The sequence below is a fragment of the Haemaphysalis longicornis genome, unplaced genomic scaffold (genome assembly GCF_048455015.1).
Source record: "Haemaphysalis longicornis isolate Haplotype H1 unplaced genomic scaffold, Haemaphysalis longicornis Haplotype H1 scaffold_5, whole genome shotgun sequence".
In the NCBI taxonomy this organism is placed as follows: domain Eukaryota; kingdom Metazoa; phylum Arthropoda; class Arachnida; order Ixodida; family Ixodidae; genus Haemaphysalis; species Haemaphysalis longicornis.
The window spans coordinates 84,565,017-84,589,086 of NW_027526385.1; the positions used below are offsets into that span (position 1 = coordinate 84,565,017).

Here is a 24,070-nt window from a genome sequence, read left to right on the forward strand (position 1 = left end):
GGATGGAATTTTAGCATTACCCGGCAACGAATCTGCATTAGCCAACAGGAGTTCACCTACAATGACACCGTCAACTTTTGCAAAAAACGCAACATGACTGTACTATCCCAGCAATATTTGTCCGGCGAGGAGGAGAAGCTTTTATTGAAGCAACACAGCGACAAGACCTTTTGGGTTGTACCATCAGGAAGGTAAGATTCAGTGTTTAACGTAATAATGATGTGATTGTTCAAGTTTCATTGTTTCACTTGTAGCGTAGCTTCCTGCTTAGTTACAAGCAAAGAGGAAGAGACCAGGTTTGACTGGTTACGTGAATGGGAGTTCAAAATATTAGTGTACACTAGGCGACAAGCGCATGCAGAAAAGCTTATGAACATTCAAGGATAAAAACCAGCCAGGCACAGAAGCAACCAAGGGAAGTACAATTACCTAGCTGAAAACATGGAAATAGGCGATATAACCGGAAACACTGAAAGGAGCTTTTCTCTAAGCACCAAAATAAGCAGGGTAAATATAGCGAACGTAAGCAGAAAGCAAAAAAAGAAAAACAAAACACATAAACTAGTTGTATAGCTTCATACCTATGGATGGGGGAATAAAGCTAGAGAAATACAAATAAAATTTGAAAGAGAGAAATTATATACCTTTTGTGGAGATTCTCCTGGGGGACTTAGAAGCCCCTTTTCATACGATATTGTGTGTGGAACGTGCGTAAGAGGACACGACGAGGCTTTTTCTCGTTTCTAAACAAAGCAAAAACGGTTTGAAAGGGCATGAAAGACCTAAGAACCACATATGTGTCGAAGCCCCAATAGCCGATAGAAGCTCTTGATGAGGGGTTGCTAACCATCCAGATGGTGTTGGATTGAATGATAAAATTTAGGAAACTAAATAGTCATAAAAAAGACATTAACAAGTTTAATACCTCAGGGTAAATAGTATTTTTTGGGGTAAAAATGCTCACGCAGTATACTGGGATAGATACACTGGCTACAATGGCTCCTTTGTGCTAGACTTATGTCTGAAGGAAAAGCATTCTGGCGCTCTTTTTCCTATTCGTGCTTGCGCCATAAACATCCAACCATGAACCATCACCATTTATGACTTGAAAATGGGCTTATGACAAACAGAGAAGGAAAGTGGCAAAGAAATAACTTTGTAAATCTGAAACAGACACTCGCGCATCGTGTTATCTCATATTAAGGACTGTAGATGTTCCGGAGAAGTGCGATAGCTGGAAACGAAACAGAACAGAGAATCTAGGAAGTGACTGTAAATAAAGTACACTTCAAAGGACCTGGGAGGGGCCACCAGTTTAAACTCTGACATATACATGAAGAGTCAGTCAACTAACTTCATTAATGAAAAGTTTAACGCTGTCGGTGATATTAGAGAACACAAAATTAATAGTTTGTGAGTAAAATGTGAAAGTACGACGAAGCGTTTAGAGTAATAAAACACAGATGAGCAATTCAAACATCCAAACCGATAGAAACAGAACACAGAGCTTAGAGGCTAGGGTAACGTGGAGGCTTCATCAATCCTTCAGCGTATACCAGGGGACACACCCAACTGCTTGCTAATATCTCCGTAGGAAGATTTTTGTTGCTGAAATGTCTGAAATGGGGTTGCTGAGTCGCACAAGTACTGGCGCAGAGCCACCCCAGTGTAACGTACAATCAAGCTGTAAGCAGGATTCGTAGAGCCAGAAATTGGCACCGGGGCATGAAATAATACGATAACATCCGTCTTCTGCAGGCGTTGTTCTTTCTATGTTGAAATAGGCAGGGCCATACATGACACTAGTCAAGAAAGATACAGAAAACAAATTCGATTTTGTAAAGGCACGAAGCAAGTCTCGGGATCTTCAAAAGCGCCTCCACCGGCAGGCTCCTTCGTATGGCTTTCAACAACGCGGTAGACACTCACCTATCAAGGCAGAGAGCCCTGCTTCCAACTACAAAAATTGTTCAAAAACTGTTAAACCAAACCACATTGAACTACCCGGATGTCAAGAATTCAAATCTTGCTTTCTAAGCAGTGGCGGCACTATAACACACGTGCAGCCGGTACACCGCTCCAGTGGGCGTGGAGCTTGAGCCGAAGCCTTAAAGAGGCTGTGCCGCACCCTCTCGGATTTGGTCTACACGGATGCAGCCGTAATCCGTGGAAGAAGAGCAAATGCAATGGCAGCCACCACAAAAAAGCGCTCCTGGTCAGTGCCACCCCAAGTAACCTCATCGAGCAAAGAAGCGGATGAGCTGGTTGTGGTGCTCGCCCTTGTGCCATCGCGTGTCATGGCGAAGGTAACTAAGTTAAAGGAGGCGGGCCGAAGCCTCAGGTCCGTTTGGGTGGTACCCGAGCGCATCTCACGCTCCCAAAGAAGCACCGATACTAAAATAAGAATTGTGAGCGTGCCTGCACACTCTCCTATTGAGGGCAAAAATTTGCCCACCACAATGCCAGAGAACTTTCCGACCAGGCCTCGGAGGACGTGACCAAACCTACCCCACTTTTAAGTAAAAAGACTAAAGAATACAAGGGTAGAAGGTGGACTATCCGGCTACGTCACCCGAACCTCACGAAGTTGAAAGAAACAACCCTCAGACTTCTACAGGCACGTCCCCGTATCCAACTAACGCAAACGGAAGATATCCCTCCCAACATCCACACGAATGCACGTACGGTCAGCACCCAGGTTGCCGAAGACATAATGTAATACACTGTAGGAAGACAAGCACCTGCCACCCCTTCCGAGCTACCACATTCTTAAAACCGGTGCGAGACACTGCGCTCCAGCCCCTGCTTCTCTAAAATCTCCTGCTCACCGGTAGAGCAGTGGACGCTAAGGCAGCTCTTCGATTTCTGGGGGAACCACTTATGCAAGAACAAGATGAATACTCGCTATAAATGTCTTCTTTCACCCTCCCCCACCCCCACTCAGTGGAGGGAAAGAATGGAAGTATACTGGAGTGTGAATAAACGAACAGGACAAGGCTTTTAGATGCGACGCTCAGAGCATCTTTTGTCCGCGGCCCTGTCCTTCCTGCGTACGTGCGTTGTTGTCTGCAGCCACTCTCCCCCTCTCCTCTCCAATAGCGAACACTCTCTCGCGAGGGGCATTGGATTGGATTCGATTGGATTGGCTTGGCTTGGCTTGGCTTGGATTGACTTGGGTTGGATTGGATTGGACTTCGATTTGGCTTGGATTGGAATAAAGTGGATTGTGTTGGATTGCGTTGCGTCCTAGCCGCGGCACTCTCTCTCTCCGCGGTCTCCTCTCCTTCGGGCGCGCAGCGCATATAACCGGTGTGCCGTTCTCCGGCGGACTTTCGGTCGACGGTTGCTCTCCGCTTGCGCTTCAACCCCCTCAGCGTCGCATCACACCAGGGTTCACGCGAGGGGAGGTGGGCGTAATTTTTTTACTGAAAAACCAGGCAGCTTTGCTGGCATTTACAGTCAACTACATGGTTCTCGACCGAGGGCGAGGGATAGGAAAGAATAAACCCATAAAAGAGCTGCCCAGGAAAGAAAAGCGGAGGTAGGCTTGGCATGAAGGCGGACTTAAACACATTTGTTTTGTTTTTTTAGCTTGTGTGCTGACGTATGGGATAGGAGAGGATCCCGGCTAGCTTCGCTAGAGAATGCTGCATGTGGTACACTAGCCCCTGCGGAATCCGAAGACTCACGCGAGAGTTTCGGTGCTCACATGCGGTAGATAGGCTCCGGCAATCCAAAATAAGGCTTTATTGTTTGGCAGATACATGGCGGATACCAGACAACGAGACTATTGCTTGCGGGGAAACAGCGGCTCCGTTCGCTCGCTCAAGCTGCGGGACTCGGACATTCATATGTATCACGGTCGAGGGAGCAGGGGAGCACCCCTTGCGACCGGTCAGGTAAGACTCTCTCAGCAGAGTCCCTTGGAGCCAACTGGGTCCACCATCATTGAGGCATTCGGAGTAGGCACTGCCGAGCCAACCAATTCCCACCAAATTGCCAATTCCACTCCCGAGGAAACGCTCGTCCATCCCGCATGTCAGCTCCGGTGGGGAAGAGGTCTTTCCCTGGTCGGTGAGTGGGTGGAGTAAATGAGGGCGACAGGCTGGTCCTCCCTCCGCCGCCCTCGCGCAAACATTCGCGGCGAGCCTGTTCGGCGTGTCGCATGGAGTCCTGAAGAGGTCACGATCGGAGAGAGAGAGAAATGATTGGAGAGAGAGAGAAAAAACTTTATTTAAGAGTCGTTCGTTGCGAACTCCACACTGGACGGAGGTGGTTCCCTGTTCAAGGGAATCCATATGCTGTTCTCTCCGCCTGGCCCCTGGTGACCAGTAGCAGCTGATCCTCCAGGGCGGGGCTGGTCAGCAAGATCCTCCACTTCTCGTTAAAGGGTAGAGTGGGGTAGGTGGGGCGAGACTCGAGTAAGGGGCGCGGGTGCATGGGCTAAACTTACACTCCCCTATTATTTGCTGCAGAGTGCCTAGTTTTTTGCAGCCTGGGAAAGCTTCTTCGAATTGGATTGGGAACATGCTGTTGAGTAGATGGGGGTGCAGAAAGGCCTCTGTCTGCATTTGCCGGTATGGAACGTAGAATTAGTGTGGGTACCGGCCCATTCTGCGGTGGAGGGTAACGAGTTTGCCCACCAGCAGGCCCGAGCACTGACTTACCGTGCCACGCCCGCAGTAGAGGCAAAAACCATCCATTGCTTACCTACAGGGAAAGAACCACTTATTACAGGCACGACAGGAGGACGCTACCAGCACCACCCGCAGCACTCACGAAAGACAGGATTGGACAAGGGACAAAAGTAAGGGCATGTGCTGAAAAAAATTTGGGGCCAACAACAAAACAATGCCCAAATTCCCTGCTGCAGCTCTCCATGTGGGAAAGCGAAACAGAGTGCTCGTGCTAGCCTAGGGCCAAAAAGGAAAAAGAAATGGGTAAATAACCCGTAGTTTCATGTGCTCGGAGCACTAGGAAGCCACCGGGCTTACACTACATCCAAGGTTATCGTCGCGAGAAGAGAAACCAGATGTTTCGCTTCGTTGTTGCGATGAGGGAAGGGCAACGTACCCGGGTGACCGTGCTGGATTGGTCACACCCTCCTCTGTGCCCTCTCTCCCGACGCCGCGTTCTCACTTCGGCAGGCCTATGGATGAAAAGGGGTCCTCCGCGGCACCGCACGAGATTCAAGGAAAAACTAACTACCCACGCTGCCTCTCGCGGTGAAGGCGCCAGAGGCAGAGCATTCTGCTTACCTTGGGAGGGCTACGGGAGTGATTACTCGCACTTGCGCAACCGGTAGCGATGTGTGTTCGGACGTTGCTCCGCCGTCGCGCACTTCGGCTGCTTCCAGAGACTAAGAGCTGCCTCCTCATCATGCCGATCATTGCTGCGCGCAAAGAAAGGATTAAGATCTGCGAAGTTGACTGGACCGCCAACTGGTTTTCATTTCGGATCTACCAGCTGATACACGAGCGGGACAAGCGCATCTCCGACTCCGTACGGGCCCTACCACTTTGCCGACCGGAAAGTAGAGATGCCCTTGGTGGCTTCGCTCAAGACATGGTTGCGCCTGAGAACTAGGTCACCCCCTTTGTAGCGCACCTGCCTGTGCGCCTTGTCCTACTGGGCCTTCTTTCCAGCGCGCACTTTGCCTAGGTTTCTGCGGGCTAGCGAAATCGCCTGCTCCATCCTAGAGCACAATTGCACCGCGCACTCACTCGGGGCCAACGAAGCGGCAGCCCCAACCCACCAGCTCGCAGAATGGTGTCCAGTGGGTTGGACAGCCCTCTCCCGAAAGTAAGAAATGTGGGCGTGAACCCAGTCGAGCGGCTAACGGTTGTACGCAAAGGGAAGCTCAGCTCGGGTAGATGGGCAGCCTAGTACCGGTGCTGCTCGCTTCAAGGTGACGAACACATTAGCCGCGAAATAGGACGCGTTGTCAGTATCAACTCGGCGGAGTAGCCAAACCGAGGGAATACTTCCAACAACTTGTGCCATACGGCGCGTGGTGTTCCCTAACGCAGGGGAAAAAACTCGCCCCATTTCGTAAATTGGTCTGTGACGGCTAAGAGATACATATGACATGTGCTGGACCTTGGAAAATGGGCCCATCACATCACAGGCCACGTTGTGCCAGTGTGGCTGGCTGTTGATCACCTGCATGGCGCCTGCGGGTTTGTCACCCCTGGACTTCACACTTTGACACGCGTGGCATGAGCGGGAAAAGTGGGGAGCGTCCCGTTTCATGCCTGGCCAGGTCACGGAGTTGCATAAGCCACGGGGCCAAGCCAAGCCAAGCCAAGTCACGCAGTTAAATAAGGGCTGCACGCGTGACCGGCCATGCGCGAGTCATGAAAAAAGTTCAGAGTCGCTGTTCGCAGACTGCGGGTGATAACCACCTTGAAGGGGTCAGAGGATTCCTCCGATGGGGTGTATTGCGGTAGGAGTCGCTCCGCATCAAGCACATACGCATCCAATGCACCAGCAGCAGTACCAGCTGCGTTGTGCTCGGTGCCGAAAGCCATACCGGCTGTTACCGGACTCCCGGTGGCCTCGCGAGGTTGTTCTAGCTCAGAGCACGGCTCTTCACATGAGCCCGTCAATGATTGGCCGACAAAATGGATCGCTCTGCTGAGCTTCGAGGAGCTCTTCTCTGCTGAATGCAATACTGCATGAGTTGACAGGGGCTTCCAGGTATTCTTGCAGCCCCTGTCCGGGTCTTGCAGCAAAACAGCAAACGCCCGGGTCTTGCAGCAAAACAGCAGCCGCCCCTTCGGGGGTTGTTTCATTTCACAGGTCGGCGTCAAAATCTCCGTGCTGATACGCGTGTGTTGCTTCGGAAGTATGTGGAGCAGAAATGGGTGCTCGTGACAGAGCGTCCGCCGCCACGTTCGTGCTTCCCTTCTGGTAGCGCACAGTGAAGCTGTAGCGCTGCATCTCAGAGCCGAGCGCGCCAGGCGCCCGGACGGCTCACCCAGGCGCTTCAGTCAGGTTAGCCCCCTGTGGTCCGTCTCCACCACCAACGTAACGCCGTCGACGAACAATTCGAACTTGCGCAGAGCAAAACCTTTCGTGAGACACTTTTCGTGGGGGTGTCAATGACCGGCTGACAGACGCGACCGGCCGAAGAACACCTTCATGCTCCTGCAGCAGCAGCGCGCCCAAACCGAGATCGCCAGCATCATGGTGAACAAACAGCGCAAGGAACACAGGTACAAAAAGAAGAGTGGATGACGCACAGCGCTGTGCGTCGTCCACTCTTCTTTTTGTCCCCGTATTCCTTGCGCTGTTTTTCCACCACGAATCTTAATCTGCACCAACTAGCCTAACTTGCCATCCTACTTCAGTACATCGCTAGCATCAGACTCAATCCCGAACTCTTCATTCAGGTTGGCATCAGCTGTTCAGCTGTGTCAACGAGAGCTTCAATGAGGGTGCGAACGGCCTCCTCCTGTTCCTGACCCAAGCTCCAGCGAGCATTTTTCCTCAACCATGCAGTCAAAGATGCCTGAAGGGCCGTACAATTGGGTATAAATTTCCTGTAGTAGTTAACCATGGCAAAAAACGTCTCAACGCCTTGATGTATTTCGGCGAGGCATACTCCAGCAAAGTTAGCACCTTTTCCTCGCACGGCAAGACGCGACCACTGTCGATGGTGAAGCCCACCAAAGAGACGCGTGCCTCCGCAATCTGTGCTTTATTTAGATTGAGAAAATACAGTCGAGCACGGATATATCGAACACGGGTATATCAAATTATTGTCTATATCGAAGTCATGAATTATCCCCTTGAAAATTCTGTGTAAAAGTATAGGAATTTGTACGCTTATATCGAACGGTATTTTTCCCGACATTGGGTATATCGAACACCACACGAGCTGGAAGGTGCTCTTCGGTGGTCGCTGCATCCCCGATTTCCGCGGTCGCATAGTGCCTTCGCCGAAACCCGACAGGGACAGAAGCCGGGGTGTCGGAGCGTCATGCTTGCCTTCTCATGGAAAACTGCTCGGCCAACCAAACCACCTGCGAGCTCGACAACATCGAGCTCAAGTTTCTGCCTCCGAACACAACAGCCAGGCTGCAGCCGCTCGACCGCTAGACTAAGTCGTTCAAGGTTGGGTACAGGAGGTGATTCCTCGATAGGCTTTTGATAAACCTCCGCGTGGGCACCGAGCTTAAAGTTGACCAGCTGGGGGCCATACACATGCTGACGGGGGCCTGGAACAGCGTAAAGCAGAGAGTGGACTGCTTCCGGAAGGCAGGCTTCGTGACGGCCGAACTTTCGGAAGCTTGCGAAGACGGCGACAACGACGAACAAGGCGCGGACGACACGTTTCGCGAGCTGTCGTCCCTTTTCCCGGCTGCTGTTCCAGCCAGACTGTCTGCCGACGACTTCGTGAACGCTGACAGCAATGTTTAGGCTGTTGCGAGAGTCGGTGACGAAGATATCGTAGCTGCGGTTGCAGGAACCCAGGCTGATAGCTCGAGTGGCGAAGATCGTCCGGACGAGGAGGCGGCTACACGATGGTACTCCGCCGGTGAACTGACGGCTGCGTTCAGCTTGATTCTACGTAGTTGCGGCGACATGGGAGGAACTGGGCTGTCACACCTGGATAGCCTCGAGAAGATCGAGACCAGCGTCTTTAATTCCATGTACAGGACGAAGAAGCAGGCCAAGATCAGCTATTTCTTTTCACGCAAATAAAGCATTCTGTTGCGTCGTTAGTGCGGAATTAGTTGTCATTCTTGAATGCGCAGATCAGTACGTGGTCGTCCGCCACAGGTGAGGTCTCACAGCCCATATTTTATATATCGAATTTTTCATATATCGAACTATTTCGCGATCCCTTTGGAGTTCGATATATCCGTGTTCGACTGTATGCGCATCCTGCAACCCTGCAATCTAGTGAGAACATCTCCCAGATCTCGAATGGCTTCCTCAAAGGTGCGGGATACACGACAATGTCGTCGAGATACGCGCCATGGCATGTCGCCACTTTTCCTCCTTGAGAACACGATCCATCGACCTCTGAAAGGTAGCTTCTGCTCCAGAACAACCGAGAGGCATTCGAGTGAACTGAAATAGCCCATGGCGGCAACAGAACGCAGTTTTGGCTACGTCACGTGCACTCATCTGTACTTGCAGGTACCCGCGACAAGCGTGTAGGATGTTAAAGTAACGAGAACCACATAGGCAGTCACGATAGAGTCAACATTCGTCGTGGGATAGGCGTCCTTCCTAATAAGCTCATTCAGCCGGTGATAGTCGACACAAAGACGAAAGGTGCCATTTTTCTTTTCAACCTGCATGACTGCGAACCGCGATGGACTGTCGCATCACTCGATTGCTCCAGTCCGAAGAAACTCATTCACGGCAAGTTCGATTGCTCTTCTTGTGGCCTCACTGACCTGCCGAGGATTGCATTTCCAGGGAAGCGCATCACCAGTATACGTCAGACGCTGTACTAAATCCGTACAGCCCGGTTTCTCGGTGAACGTGGTGCTGAACCGATTCAACAACGCCGATATGCACGCTGGCTCGCGTTCCGACAGATCGGCCGACACGGGCGGCAAACTGTGGTTCGTGTCGCCAGAAGCGTAGCAATCATCGGGTTGTTCATAATCGCTTCCACTACTCAAGCGTTCGAGAGCTTGGCCCCGGCTTCGTAGGGCAGCATGGGGCCGCCGGACGGCGTGGGGTCCGGCGACCTAACGTCCCTTTTGGGTCGAGGCTGCACGCACGGCGCCGCTCGCGGAGTGCGCGTAGCACCGCAAGATGCGGTCAGAACTCGCGCGTTTTCGCGGAAGCGATTGTCGGACTGCCGTCGCGGCGGCGGCTGCGCGGTTGCGATGCATGGCTTCCCTGCCCAGTGGTGCCGTTCCCGAATTGCAAAGCGTCTCCAAAAGCGTTGCGCTGTTGCCGCGCGCGCGCGGGGTATTCTAAGCGGGGGGTGCTTCCATTACATCGGCAAGTTTTTGCAAACGGTAGCAGGGCTGCATGAACGCCTTCCCTATACCTGCCGTTTGCAATATCAATCGCAATACCTGTACGAGCCAGAAAATAGGGGCAGAGAATTACAGGCACTGTCAGGACCAGGAGATGATCGAATCTGTGGCGTCGCACTTTTTTCTCCCATCAGACCACCAGCCTCGCCGAGCAGACCCAGTTGGGTTTCCGGCTCGCGAGGAGGAAAGTGACGACGCAAGGTCGCCACCGAATGTGTAGCTCTCCGGTGCAAATGAGCGAGGACATCATCTCCGAACAGCGTAGCAGAAGCTCCGCTGCCCAGCAACACCGCAAACGTTCCACTTGCGATAGTTAGGGCAATGAAAGGCGCTGGTGGGTTGGGGCGTTTCACCATGCACGCCATCGGGATTATGGGCTCTGGCTCACCAGCTAATACAGCCATAGCCATCGGCGACAAAATGCTCACCTACAGCAGTTGACGGTTCCAAATTGCGCCGCCTTCCCGACGCCGGGAAGGGAGCGGTGCACGCGCGGGCATAGTGACCCGTTGCGCGGCACTTGTAGCAGAAATTTCCGCGATCCGACTCCGCAGCCTGAGGCCGCTGTCAGCGTAACAATGCTGGGTTCCCCTGGTTTGTCACACGAGCGTAGTGGTTGCGTTTACAGTGCGCTGCTACTCCCTGACTGTCGTGATGCGAGTTGGGTCCCCTCGAGCTTTCCACACGGGCGCAGCAATTGGGTTCCTTACACGCGGTTTATCTGCAGCCGAAGCCGTGCCGCGGCATGCCTTGCTGGGCGTCAGAACGCGGCCGCATGGCGGAGTACTAGTCGAGCGCACGCACCGATACATCGCGCGGTTTTATTTCGGTTCTGTCCGCGTAGGCTGCTGTTACCGCGGCGCGTGGCATGTGCGATGAGGACGCACTCTGCCATGCGCACCTTGGCTCCACCACAGCGTGGACTGGGGGAGGCGGGTGATAACTACGAGCAGCAAGAATATCGCCTTCGATCCGTTTTCCTTCGCTGGCCAATTCACTGAGGTTGGAAAACTGACTGCCTTGAAGGTACGCTGCAAAAGTTGCGTGGGTTTGTCTCCTCACCCTTTGAACCTTTTTCGCCTCAAACGCGATGGGCTCGGCAAGTCAAAACAACTCCTGCATTGCCCTGACGTAGTCGAGCAAGGAGTCATCTCAGTGTTGAGTGTGCATCGCCAGCTCGTTCAACATGCGTAGCTCGTAATCTGGGGCAGGAATTCGCTACGAAAGACCGCTTCAAATTCGCCCATCGTACGGGCGCCGGGTCCCACCAGCCGCTAGCACCGTGCAGCTTGGGCGGTCAGCGATACAGGCAGAACACGTTCTATAATCCCACTGTCGTCCATACCCGACGCCTCCTGATAGCGGTGCAGCGCCTCCAGGTACTCCGTAGCACTCATGCGGTCAGCGTAACCACACTAATCGGGTATTCTGAGGTTACCGAGCCAGCTGTTAGGCCTGGCAGTCGGTTGTGCGTGCACCGCGTTGATCAGGGCTTGTACTAGATCGCCTGCTGCGAAGGAAGGGGTGGTTCGTTGCGACACAACGCTGGCGTAAGACAGGCGACGTACGCCCCAGCCGTAACCGCTTGCGACGTCTGCGTGGTGGGTACATGCGTGGCACAGACGCGCCGGCGGACAAGACGGCCGCACCACTAGAGCTGTGATGCTCGTCGTACACGGCGGGGTAGGGTACGCTAGAGCTGCGGCACAGCTCGTCCTTTACAAACATATCCGCTGGGTTGCTATGGCCAAGGCCTGGAGTGCATGATCTCATTGCAGCCCGTGGTAACGGCAGGTGGTCGCAAGAAGCGTTCCGCCTGCCGGCCCCGCACGGCACGCAGGAAGGATTGGGATGATAACTCCCGTGAATATTCCCCCCAGCGCTTTGGTTGCCTCCTAGGATAGCGATGCTTGGGCACCAGAGGGGCGTGGTCGTAGTGGTGGCGGCCGACAGGTGCGGGATCAGGTAATCATCCCTCGAACTGTGGGACTGCCTCGCACCGGCAGAAGTGGGATGGCTGCCGTAACTCTCGTGCGTGGCGCGTCGGGTCTCAGCGAGATCGGAACCGCCTCGACAAAGCTCTGGCGTAAGCGCGGTGGCAGACAGCAGCTGGTCAACAGTGGCGTCCCGCAAGCCGTTACCACGAGGAATCTCGTCCCTCAACCAGCCCTGAACTTTGGTATCAAGCAACGAGAAGCGAGAGGGGGGGGCGACCTGCCCTCGCAAAAAAACCTTGGTTGGTCACCAATTTGGGCTAGCGTACGGGATAGCAGAGAACCCGGGCTAGGTTCGCTAGAGCATTCTACACGCCATACACAAGCCCCTGGGGAATGCGAAGACTTACGCATGGGTTCGGGTGCTCACATGCGTTAGACAGGCTTCAGAAATCAAAGTGAGGCTTCCGCCGATACAGGCCATATTCGCCTCGAGCTTCGCGATCACTGCGCCGCCTGCTGCCGCTTTTCCGCGGCGCTTACGGGATGACTGCCGTGCAGCTTTTAGCGTAACATGCAGTGTTGTGGTTCTTTCGCGTTTTGTTTTTAAACGTTCTAAACAACTCGTTATGGGAATGTCCGTAAGCAAGTAGAACATTTAGAACATTTCAAAAAACAGCTGTGTCTTGGCAGCTATAGGCGGTATTCGTTGAAAAGTTTAGCGGTCAATTTCTTCGCTTGGCAACGCTGCAAACGGCCACAGACATGGCCGATGCGCCACAGACACGGCACGGCTTGGGACAACGCGGCCGCACGCCGAAGAAAAAAAAAACACCTGCGTGCGTCATCTGCTCCGTTCCAATCCGATTCTAAACGGTGGCGTCAACAGAGATGTTATTATTTGCACTCACATTGAACTCGAGGCAATACTTTGCGTTCAGTGCAATAGAGTTTGTAACGTGGAACAGACATGTGTTTTACAGTCGTGCTTAGCATGGACAAGTACCGCCATCCTGCGGAGCCCGACGCTTCTTGAAATTTTTGAAGCTTCGAATGCAGCTTGGTTTTAGAAGAGTTAAGTACGAACAACTCCACCTAAGCGTCCACGTGCAGTGCTTAGATACCTCTACACAAAAGGCGTAGATTCTGTATGGATAGGAAAATTAGACGGCCAACGATGAGTGATTGTAATAACTCAAAATAAGGCAAAGTATACGGAAACGGATAAGTTGATGAAGAAATTAAATCAAGAACGTTGATATAATTGAGGGGCATAGAAAAGTTAATTTTTCTTTTTGATAACTGCGATTGCACTGCTTTGCCTTCTCAAAGCTAAGAGCATTGTGTTTAACTAAATACGGGCCAATGGGGCATGCGTGGCTTAGGCAAAAGAAAAATGACACTATGCGGCACGTTTTACTAAAACGTGGTTGATATATTGATGTTCATTTTCCAAAAGTATTCGTCTTCCTGACGCCCTATACCCAATCACATTAGAGAGAAAGTAGAGTAGGATGCTGTAGATGTAAGTTAAAAAATATTGCTAATATATTGTTATTGCTAATATTGTTAATATATTGTAATAAAAATATTGCTATTGCTAACTAAAAAATATAGCCTAAGGCACCTACCACTTGTAAACTACGAAATTTCCACTCAGCTTGCTTCCGAGAGCGGTGAAAAATTGAGTAGCGTAACTTGGATATTAGATTCTTTGATGAGAGCCCCCCAATGTGGGCATACTATTGTCAATGAGTGGATGAATGGTTCAATCAATCAATCAATCAATCAATCAATCAATCAATCAATCAATCAATCAATCAATCAATCAATCAATCAATCAATCACCCTTTCTTTCAATCAGTCAATCAATGAGCAATCAATCTATCCATAAATTATTAAATCAATGAAGTACCTGTCACAGGTGCCACTGCTATTGTTTTTTCAGTGCGAAAGGCCTAAGAACCCTTTTGTGCCAAAAAACCGCCCGTGGTACTGTACTGGCAAAAAATTTACAGCATCTTCCCGCGAGGGGAACCATAGGGTAGATGCGACGCTTCGGGGGTAGCCGTTGCGTTATTCAAATCATCCGACGATGTCATCGGAGCGCCGGCGGCGGAACGACTGAGCGGAGCGGCGCACTTACCGCGTTTATATGCAGCGTAATGAGAGAGAGCAGGGCATAGCAGTGCATAGCAGCGCATGTGCAAGTGTTAACCGAGCGCAAGCGCTAGCGCAAGCTGCACGCTAACGCACAGCTGGCACGCCGACGGGAGCGAGCTGACCGCGCTGACACACAGATGGCGCTGCGGTGAGAGCGGCGGAGCGCACACCTGCCGCGCCGAGGATGCGGACTACGCCGCGACAATGACGCGGGACAAGGCGAGTTAAAGAGATGCGTCGCATCTAAAATAGCTGCCGCAATGAATAGTGAAGAGATAAAAAAGACTCATACATTACCCGATAAGATTTGAAGCAAGATCGGCACAGCAGTAGACCAGGGGTATACCAACTGTGCTATCTCTGTTTTTTTTTTGCTGCCTTAGAAATTCTTTAGGCATATGGCATGTCCCTACATGCTTTCAAACCACATTGACCCGATTTTGTTCATATAGGGACTGAAACTTCCCAAGGTTCACTATTTCATCAAGTGCAGGCAACATCTCAGGGAGATATTCAACTACAAGAAGCCGTCCCCGTATACACTTTACGTTACGAATAAAGTTAACGTCTAGGCCAGGCCAGGCGCTAATGTCCTCATTGCCCGCTGCCATTCTCGTCTTCTATGTGCTATGAGGACTGACGGTTATGAATAAATACTACGGCACAAGGCCTTCATTTTTCACAGGAGGGAACTGAAATACTTGCGGGGTAATTGTCAAGTTATTCATTAACGCACTGGTCAGGATGTCACATCGGAACACTGGGTCCGAGTGGTTTATAAAGACATGAAGAATAGTTTCCCGACTAATGAAGGGTTGATTTGATTGATTGATTGTAGGGTTTAACGCGCCGACGCAACGCAGGCGATGAGGCGTGCCGTAGTGGAGGGCTCCGGATTAATTTCGACCACCTGGGGATCTTTAACGTGCGCCGAAATCTCGTACACACGGGCGTGTTTGCTTTTCGCCTCCATCAGAAAAGCGGCCGCCGCGGCCGGGAATGAACCCGCGACCTCGTGCTCAGCAGACTAATGAAGGGGCTATTTTCTGTTGTCGACGGCAGAAAAATGCCTTGCTCTGCTAACCAGGTATTTACTGAAAGAATATCGCATGTAGTTTAAAAAAAGGACTTATTTGTTGGTTCTACCTGCCTTCTTTCCACCCTCCTCAAAACGTCTATACCAGTACCTGTGCCAAATAACAGCCAATGCATTGTCACCGGAAAACGAACATCCACGAAGACCTTACACTCGTCGAAACGTCATTTTCAGTACCTGTACCGAATAACGGCGTATTCATTGTCACCGGAGAACAAACATCGTCGAAGTCAATGTAAAAAATGACCACTTGTAAAAATGAACGAGAGAGCCAAAAATATTAACAACCCCTACCACAATTTTTCAACACACTAACAGCTACTTTCTCGCATGTGGAACTTCTTTTTCGCGATCAGATTGATTAGAAGAGTGGCGACAACCTGTTGCTATCACGGCCTGCGCCGGTTCGAGCCGTAGTGATATTAAAAATTACGCCCACCTCCCCTCGCGTGAACCCTGGTGTGATGCAACGCATCTCATGGAGGGTTCCATTGGCGTTTTCCATCGTATTAATTACACTTATAGCAGGGATTCTCACGCGAAGGGGAGGTGGACGTAATTTTCCATTTTCACCATGCAATGCACATGCAGTACACGCATGCTCAGGTACGGTCTTTATTGCAGACGAGAATGAGTGCCTTGTGGTCACTAAAGTGCACAGTTATGGGCTCGACGATTGCATCACGCAATCATCGACTACTGCTAGAGAGTGCAAGCCTAACGCGGACGACCGTCGACTGAGACCGTCGGAGCGCGGCATGCCGCTTTATATTCACAGCGCCCGAAGGAGGGGAGATCGCGGAGAGAGAGAGAGAGTACTGCACATGCGCAGCGCCGCCCACCGGCACCTAGCAACGGAGTGAGAGCGCGCAGCGACAACCCGCAGCTGTTTGGGAGAGAGTGTTCGCTATCGGAGAGAAGAGAGGAGTAGAGGCGCACCTGTGCGGACAACGCCGGACAGACGCAGGAAGGACAGAGGGGCAAGCATGCGATGCGTTGCATCCAAAACAACTGCTTTTTTTCTCAGCTCGAAGACGACATAAACTCTACAAATACTTTGTTTATTTTTTATACATTTGCTCGAGTCATACACAACAAATATAGTACGTATTGCCCGCTGACTAACAAATATTAGATTGCAAAGGTTGCGAGGGGACCCAAAAAAACTGTCTTTGCCAGTTCCTGCTTTTTTCCCCCAACTTTTCCGTCTCGTAGCTGCAGTACTTGGGTTCTTCTGATATATCTCCAGAGGAACTCCCAGATATTTTGTTGCCAATTATGTGTTTTCTGAGCTCTCTACGAGTAGCAAAACAATAGTTGGTTTCTTTCTTGTGCCTTTTTTTGTGACATACAAACTTGCCGGAATGGCCAGGAATCGGGAGCTCTGAGGCACGCCTAAAACTATGCATTTGAAATGTACAAGTTGTGGAACAATGCATGTAGTGTTACTTGTGAACATGGTGTATCATGAGTAGATTAGGTGCAAACCGGCGGCGCCGAACTGAGATAGATGGGGAGGTCTAGTAGTTGGTGCCAAACTCCTAGCTGTCTTACTTTGCGGTTTAAGACAAAGAAATGTCAGCTAAAAGAGAATAGTACACGCAGTAAAGCAGACAGTAGGATGGTTGGTGCAGCTTGCGCGAAAAACAATAACACAAGCCCGAGGAGAGCGATGCAAAAGACAATGTTACAGCAATCAATGTGTTAATTATTATGGCCATGCCTGCGTGTTGAAAGCATGGATGCAGGCTTGTGGGCTCGAGCAAATTTTTTGGTGCCTTTTGCGTGCTTACGTGTTCACATTCTAATACCCGTCACTCAACCAGTGTTGTGATTTGTAACCTAAGTTTTGTATGAGCATACCTCTTAATATACCGCAACAGGAGAAAAACTGAACCCGTTTGATAGGACCATGGTTTTTTGTAGCACATGCGTGTAAAATAAAAAGAGCAGGGAGGTGTGATTTACTGGTTCTTTGGGTTCTGCCTTACTTTCTATCGTAAGCTAACTGGTGCGTCATTATCAGAGGTTTGAAGCGCAACTTTCAGCAGAAAACGACCAGAGGATTAGACGTCCTTGGTCCCTCAGATCCTGTAGGTACCAAACAACTCATGCGACCAAGGTTAGCAGTATCAACTAGCAATGTAAGGAACTGTAATGTGGCTTAGGTGCCATTTCACTACGTATTACATCTCCGAAAAGGAGCCTTAAATTGGTCCCTATTTCAAGCAACAGTGAGGTTACCTTAAGAAAAAATCTGGCTAGAATATGTTTTCTTCCCAAATCTAATGTAGTTCACAGAAAACCTGGCGACCTGGTTTTTTATTTTGCGTCTAACTTTTAAACGAGTATACCTGCTTTGAAGACCAGCTGGAACTATCAGACTGGCATCCAGATGAGCAGCTGATTCTACATTACTGAGAAAATTGCTGAACTGTTTTTTTAGTATAGTACTTACTACCTTATTCACATATAAAGTGGGCATTGATTTTGCAAGAAAGTGTTCCCAGTATGCAGGCGTATTGCTTGCCAATCTCTTGGACGAATGGCCGTTAAAGCAGGTGCGTTGTACAGCTCTCAACTGATAGCCAAAAACTTATCTGCCAGTTAGGTCGATAGAAAAGTTATATTGTTCTTTTTATTATTACATATACACAAATGAATTTCATGCATGTACCTTTCAGCTCAGCATAAGTCGTCGTTTACTCTTTACGCCTGATGCTTGTTTGTTTCTTTTAGACAATTAGTTTGCATTTTCTGCTGGAAGTAGATGATGATGATTGCTATTGGTTTCCCCTTTGAAGCGGGGTGATGACATGTCATCTTACTGAAAAGGACTAATGTAACCATGGTTTACACTCTTGGTTTAATGCTAGCGCTTGCTTAGGGTAGGCACTAAAGCTTACTAGGCACGAAAAACTTTTTTTCCCTGTTACAGGTGGTAACTGTGCTAGGCAATATTCCCCTCTCTGCTTTTCGTCCACCAGTATTCTAATCTCCTTTTGGTCCCCTCGACAGCCTTGAAGTTAACTTTCTCTGTGATACCCTAAATCCTTGGGGTTCTGGAAGCCCGATATTCCCTTCATGTAGATATGGATAAATACCCTAACATTCCAACACTATGTGCCGCATAGTTTCTGTTTCTTTTCCGCAGACAACGCATACCTCGTCATTTTGTGAATACTTCCCACAAAACTCTTAGTTTGCAGGCAACTTGCTCTAGCCCCAAAAAGCAAAGCACTGCCCTGGGAATTGTCGTAGAAATTTTCCTTTCCAATGTTCAATTTCTCAGCCCTGCGCATCTCTAACGACGTTTTAGCTCCATTTTTTTTCCTCCATTTATTCGTTTCAATCTGCTTTGCCTCTTTTTTGGTTACCTTGGCTATTTTGGATTCTCCACTGTTCTTTCCGTATTTCATCGTTAGCCTTCTAATAACTCCTCGTGTTTATTTTTTTCAGAGGTATTACCGCGTATGCGGCTTCTTGTAAAAGTGGCATTGTCCAGGAAGACGCTGACTGCTTACTCAAGCATTACGGTGTTTGCACAAGTAAGCAAGGCAAAAAATGTGATGCTTATACTTACCCTAAAAGAAACGTTGGGAACATCAATGCGTAAACTTCGCTGAAAACAGCAAAAAATACTCTTCTATTGTGCTTCAGTTCCCTGTCTCCCAAGAATTTCTTAGCACGCGCACGCGTAAGCAGACGCACACGCACACGCCCACGCAGAAGCATACGCACACGCGCACGCACACGTGCACGCGCCCACGCACCGCGCGCTCTTGCGTGCGTGATGGCGTGTATGGGCATGCGCGCACGCGTATATATATATTGTGTTTTGGTAGGTAGTAATTGTTTCGGTATACATGGTGTATCTTCGACAAACAGGGTCACTTAAAAAAACTGTCGCTTACGCCAGTCGAGCAGTGTCGTAGGAGACAACCCAAATCCGCCTTACTGCTCCGCAGCTATCAGAAGCACAGTGCGCACAGCATCAACCGCAGCATGAACTGGTACTTCTATATTTACGTCTACGTTCGTAACTTCCATAGTTTACACTGCCATTCCTACTTCTATAAAATGAAAATGCACTACGCCTAAGACAGAATGGCTCATTATGCAAGCTTAAAAGCTATTCCTACATTGCGTTTCCATTTGTCGCTCTTAGCCAATCACACGGTTGTGCAGATAGCATACTCTGTGCGAGTGTGAGAAAGGAGCTAATGAGTCCCTCGGCCATTCCTTTTTTACCATGTATATAGATTTAGTAAATGAAGTTTACGTTAACAGTGCTGTAAGTATGAATCTAACGAAGCAATCTGTGTATTAAACCAAACTTGTCTTTTGTCTTCACGGCTCCTTAAACTTACAATGCGTGTGAACGTGTGCCGGAATGACTAGCGCAAAAAAAGGCAGGTATTTTGTTTGTGGCTCACAGGCAAGTGTTTAGCTCGGAGAATGCATGTCAAGTCAAGTGAAGTCGTTCTACAACAAATGCGATTTTTTGGAGTCCGTATGCGAAAAGGGGTCATCGATCTGTTGTATATTCATAGCGGCTTACAGGCTGCTCTTTACATCGTACCGCTTTAAACTGAGAAGTAATTACACTCTTCCTGAATTGGCAGAATAGCAGCTTGGTTACACAGGCAGGCGTAAAATCACGACTGATATAAAATAAATATAGTGTAGTATTCGCCAGTAGCTGAGGAATATGGCAAAAGTCTTGATAAGTGTTTCTATGACTGTCTGTCAACCTCATGCTATGCTAAAAGCAGACATTATATTTTATTACAGGTGACAGCAAGCAGGAAACTACAACGACTACAGGTGACTCGCTTAAACGGTCTCTCCTCTTCCTTATCTCTCACAGCTGTTGTATTTGGGTGGCGTGTATTTGAATATGAAGCCAGCGCTTATATAATATAGGAGCATATTGCGGATCACCTGCCGGAGGGGTAGCCTACTAATTCTTTAAGAACAACTCAAGTTGCGTCAAATGGTAGTTCATGTTACATACTTTAATTCTGCTGCCCTTTTCAGCCACAGAAATTGTTGGGTAGTAGGAATATCGAGCGCGTTCCCAGACTGCCAAGAACATGAAATCTGGTGGTTGACCGGACAACACGGCTGATGTAACATACCGTACTCTACCATTAGGATACATAAAACCAGCACTGATCGTTAAATGATGAAATGTTTGAGTCTCGCACCCAACGCTGTTTCATGTTTTTCCTAGCGCAGTTTCATAAATTGGTCAGTGTTTCCTGGCATGCTCTATTGGCAATTTTACTCTCGGAGAGCATTCATAAAAATTTAAGTAGTTTAATGCTGGCAGTCTATCAACATTGAGCGACCTAGGATAAAGCATTTCCCAGCCTGCATATGGTGTTGTACTCTCAGTCTGGCCACAAATGTTTTTCTGTTGGTCCTCAAACTTCGCACAGGCATTGAGGGAAATCGTACTATTCCGAGGTTAGAAGCATACAAAAGCTAGCCAAATTTGTAAAGGGGAACAAATTCCCGCCTCAATTTCAGGTTTCTCAAACGAGTACACTCGCCTGCCATTGTTTTTCACACAAACCGGGAAACCCAATGGCCAATCTAGATTCTGTGCTGCTTAGCAGGTTTGAGAGATGAAATTATCCAAAGCTATATTTTACTGTGCTAGGCTAAAGTATTTTCCTTTTCGGGGTGAACCACATAACTAAATTTTTCTTGCGCGAGTTGAGGCAAAGAGTTTCGCTGCTACACTTTTGGAGGTTCGTACAAGTGCGTTTCTCGCCGTTAACAGACCCGAAGTCCTAGAAGATCGCCTAACTCGACACGACAGAAAAATGAGCTTACATGTTTTCGTTTATGCCATTGTGTCAGCTTTTGTTACAGCCACCAGTCGTGTCATGCAGTCAATAGGTATTTTCCAACCGCTTTTCTGCTACTTCAACCTGCAAAATTGAACCATTTTTTCACGTATATATCTACTGAAATGCTTAGCTTCCTGAATTCACGCGTCGCTGCTCATCCCCACAAGAAGTTTTGTCTTATTGCCTTGTATTTCACGGCGCTTTGTTTTAACAGTTGCTGGCCGTAATGTGTGCGGTGTGCTGCGCCATCACAAAACTCAATGTGATAGTTACCGCACCGTTTACCCGCCTTTGAGCGCGCGTTGTACGAATAGCACCCTGCGTCGTTCAGGATTGCGAAGGGAGGCCGCAAAAAGTATTGATCGCAGTTCACTCGAATCCTCGTCTTAAGGGGTTATCACAAGACTGCTCGTGCTTATTCATACCAGTGCTGTTATTGCTCGTGTCTGCGCCATATTACAGGATTTATTAGGGTCCATTCTAAAATTTTAGCCACCTTTAAAGATTACACCTAACTTAGACCTGACGCTTTTGCGTTTCATCAATCGTGCATGTATATTGAGTTTATAAAGCTTCTTTTAGACCTTTGAAGCCAATTTAAAGTTGTCTTTCTGTAAGTACGCATGACCGTCGTCACCGGCCAAAAAATAGAATTTTGCTCATAACTTTCAGCTATATTTTTTAGTGTCACCTGTATATTGTGTGCTACAAGCTTTGTTCGTAATCTACCGTCACTCCGCGGAAAGGACCCGTTTACTTGCTGAGTACAATATGAGGTTTGATGGCCCCAGTGATATACATACTCAAGAAAATGTTGTACAAGACACCATTTGTGAGAGTTCTGCAGGCGGGTTTCCTCCTTGTGTCCCCATATATACACTAGAGGAATGAAAAAGGAGATCAGGAATTAACACCATCTATAGAAAAATATGGAAGGCATTCTAAAAACAATAAAAAGTGGCGACATCGTGCCATAGAAAGGGTGGCTCTGTTATGACCTTTTCCTATTCTTCTCGGTGACACACATTGCTTTTGAATTAGAATACTTCTGCTAACTTTCGTGGCAGAAACTTCGTGCGTGCAAAAGGGGACAGCGTGCGAGCTACACTGCCGTGGGATGAAGTTGAGGTGATGAACTAAATTAGGTGAACAAAAAGCAGGTCTGGTTTTGGGCAATACTAATGATGATGTTGTACAGAGTAACGTTTTGCTGCAAGCAGAACGTACATAGTAGGTGAGACGACATTGGCACATTCAGAAACTAGTGGACTGGATGATATGAACACGTATACAGCAGCTTTTGATGGCAAAATGGCATTCTCTGTGAAGCAAAGAAATGCTGCTGGGGAATATTTTTGGAAGTGTAGATATACTCAAAAATAAATTGACGTAGAGCTTTCAATGAGAGTGACATAATCGGAACGACAACTGCGGGTATGAGAATTTCATGAGAGCATTTTATTGGCGGTAAAGGTTGAATCGGCGTCATAGTTAGGGATTCGTAGTTGGGAGTTCATACTGCGAGATATAAAGGTGAGTATCGGTCAGGGATATGAGCGACCGATTGCGTAGCCGGCAGGAAATCCTATTGACGTCCGTGGCTGGTGTAAAAGTTTAAAACCATTCCCAGACAAAGACCTAAAACAACGTGTTTGAATGTACTTTAGAAAGAGCCGTACAAAGAATAAAATACACTAGCTAGTTCTAGTAGTTGGAGTTGGTACAGAATCGGTAAGCGTGGTCATTATTTTGCAGAGTTCAGAAATGGGTTCCACTTTTCCGCACGCAAACAGTGGCTATTCTCTTCTCTCTCAAACGAGGCTTACAGCCCAATCCGTCCCTACACCTCGAAAAAATCGACTTACCCATACAAAACGAACAGAGATTTCTAGGCATAATGTGCGACAAAAAACTCACTTTCCTGCCACACATCAATGTGCTTATAAAGAAAGCTTTGCGAGCTTTAAATACACTTAATGTCCTGTCACGCAAACACTGCAGTTCCGACAGGGCCTCCCTTTTACAAATTTATCGTTCTGTTGTACGCCTATGCTTAGACAATGGTAGCATTGTGTATGGCTCCGCGAGACAGTCCTATTTTAAACGATTGGACCCAATTCACACTTTAGGTTTACGTCGCTCCTCGGGGGCATATAAAAACAACACCCATAAACATCCTCTATGTCGAAACAAATGAACCACCACTCACGCATAGAAGAACCATGCTGACATGCTCATACATACTAAAGATCCGTTCACTGCCGAAACATCTGTTCTATCCCATTGTTACAAAGTGCCCGTTTAGGACACTGTTTAAAAATAAACCCTAAGATATAAGACCATTGCTTTTCCGGTTTGAAAGAGATGCCGAGAACTCAGTACACTGGACACACTACCTAAAATTGCCCATAAACAGAACCGACTACCCCCTTGTTATAGCTTTCCTACAACATGTGATTTCACACTGACACGCCTTCAAAAAAAGTAGACACCGCGACAACATATTTTACCGGACTTTTTGCACTAAATGAAAAAGACACACTACACCTCATTTTACACAAGCGGTTGCAAAACATCATGCTATGTTGGGAGGGCAGTAGTGAAGGGAAATGGGAAAACGTGATCAGGCTACTCGACTTCGGTTCGGTTGACGCAGCGGAATGTTATGCCATTGCTGTGGCAGTAAAAACGATAGTGAAGGATAAAACAAACACTGTATTATATATACAGGTTCTCTAAGTGCAGTCACAGCAGTACATTACACAAATGCAGCTCAACCTCTAATATGAGACATAATACACAATTTAGTAACCGCCACAACACAAGGACAGGAAATAAAGTTGTCCTATGTCCCTAGCCATGTTGGAATTAGGGGAAATGAGAGAGCCGATGCGTGTGCCGCACAAGCATGTAACGGAACAATAGAGAAAGTACAGATTCCTTACAGCGACTGCATAAAATTTATACAGAGCAAACTGAGACAAACCATGCAGTCCTCATGGGATA

The 24,070-nt window shown here is 48.7% G+C and overlaps 1 protein-coding gene across 1 annotated transcript in view; it reads left to right on the forward strand.

Annotated features, from left to right (window-relative positions):
* Window positions 1-9: 9 nt before the first annotated feature.
* Window positions 10-24,070, forward strand: part of LOC144139313 (uncharacterized) — a 45,309-nt gene continuing 21,248 nt past the window's right edge. The window contains exons 1-3 of the mRNA XM_077671700.1: window positions 10-191; window positions 18,663-18,751; window positions 19,998-20,030. Coding sequence (XP_077527826.1) covers window positions 94-191; window positions 18,663-18,751; window positions 19,998-20,030 — 220 coding nt within the window. The 5' untranslated portion in view covers window positions 10-93. The remainder of the gene's footprint in view (window positions 192-18,662; window positions 18,752-19,997; window positions 20,031-24,070) is intronic.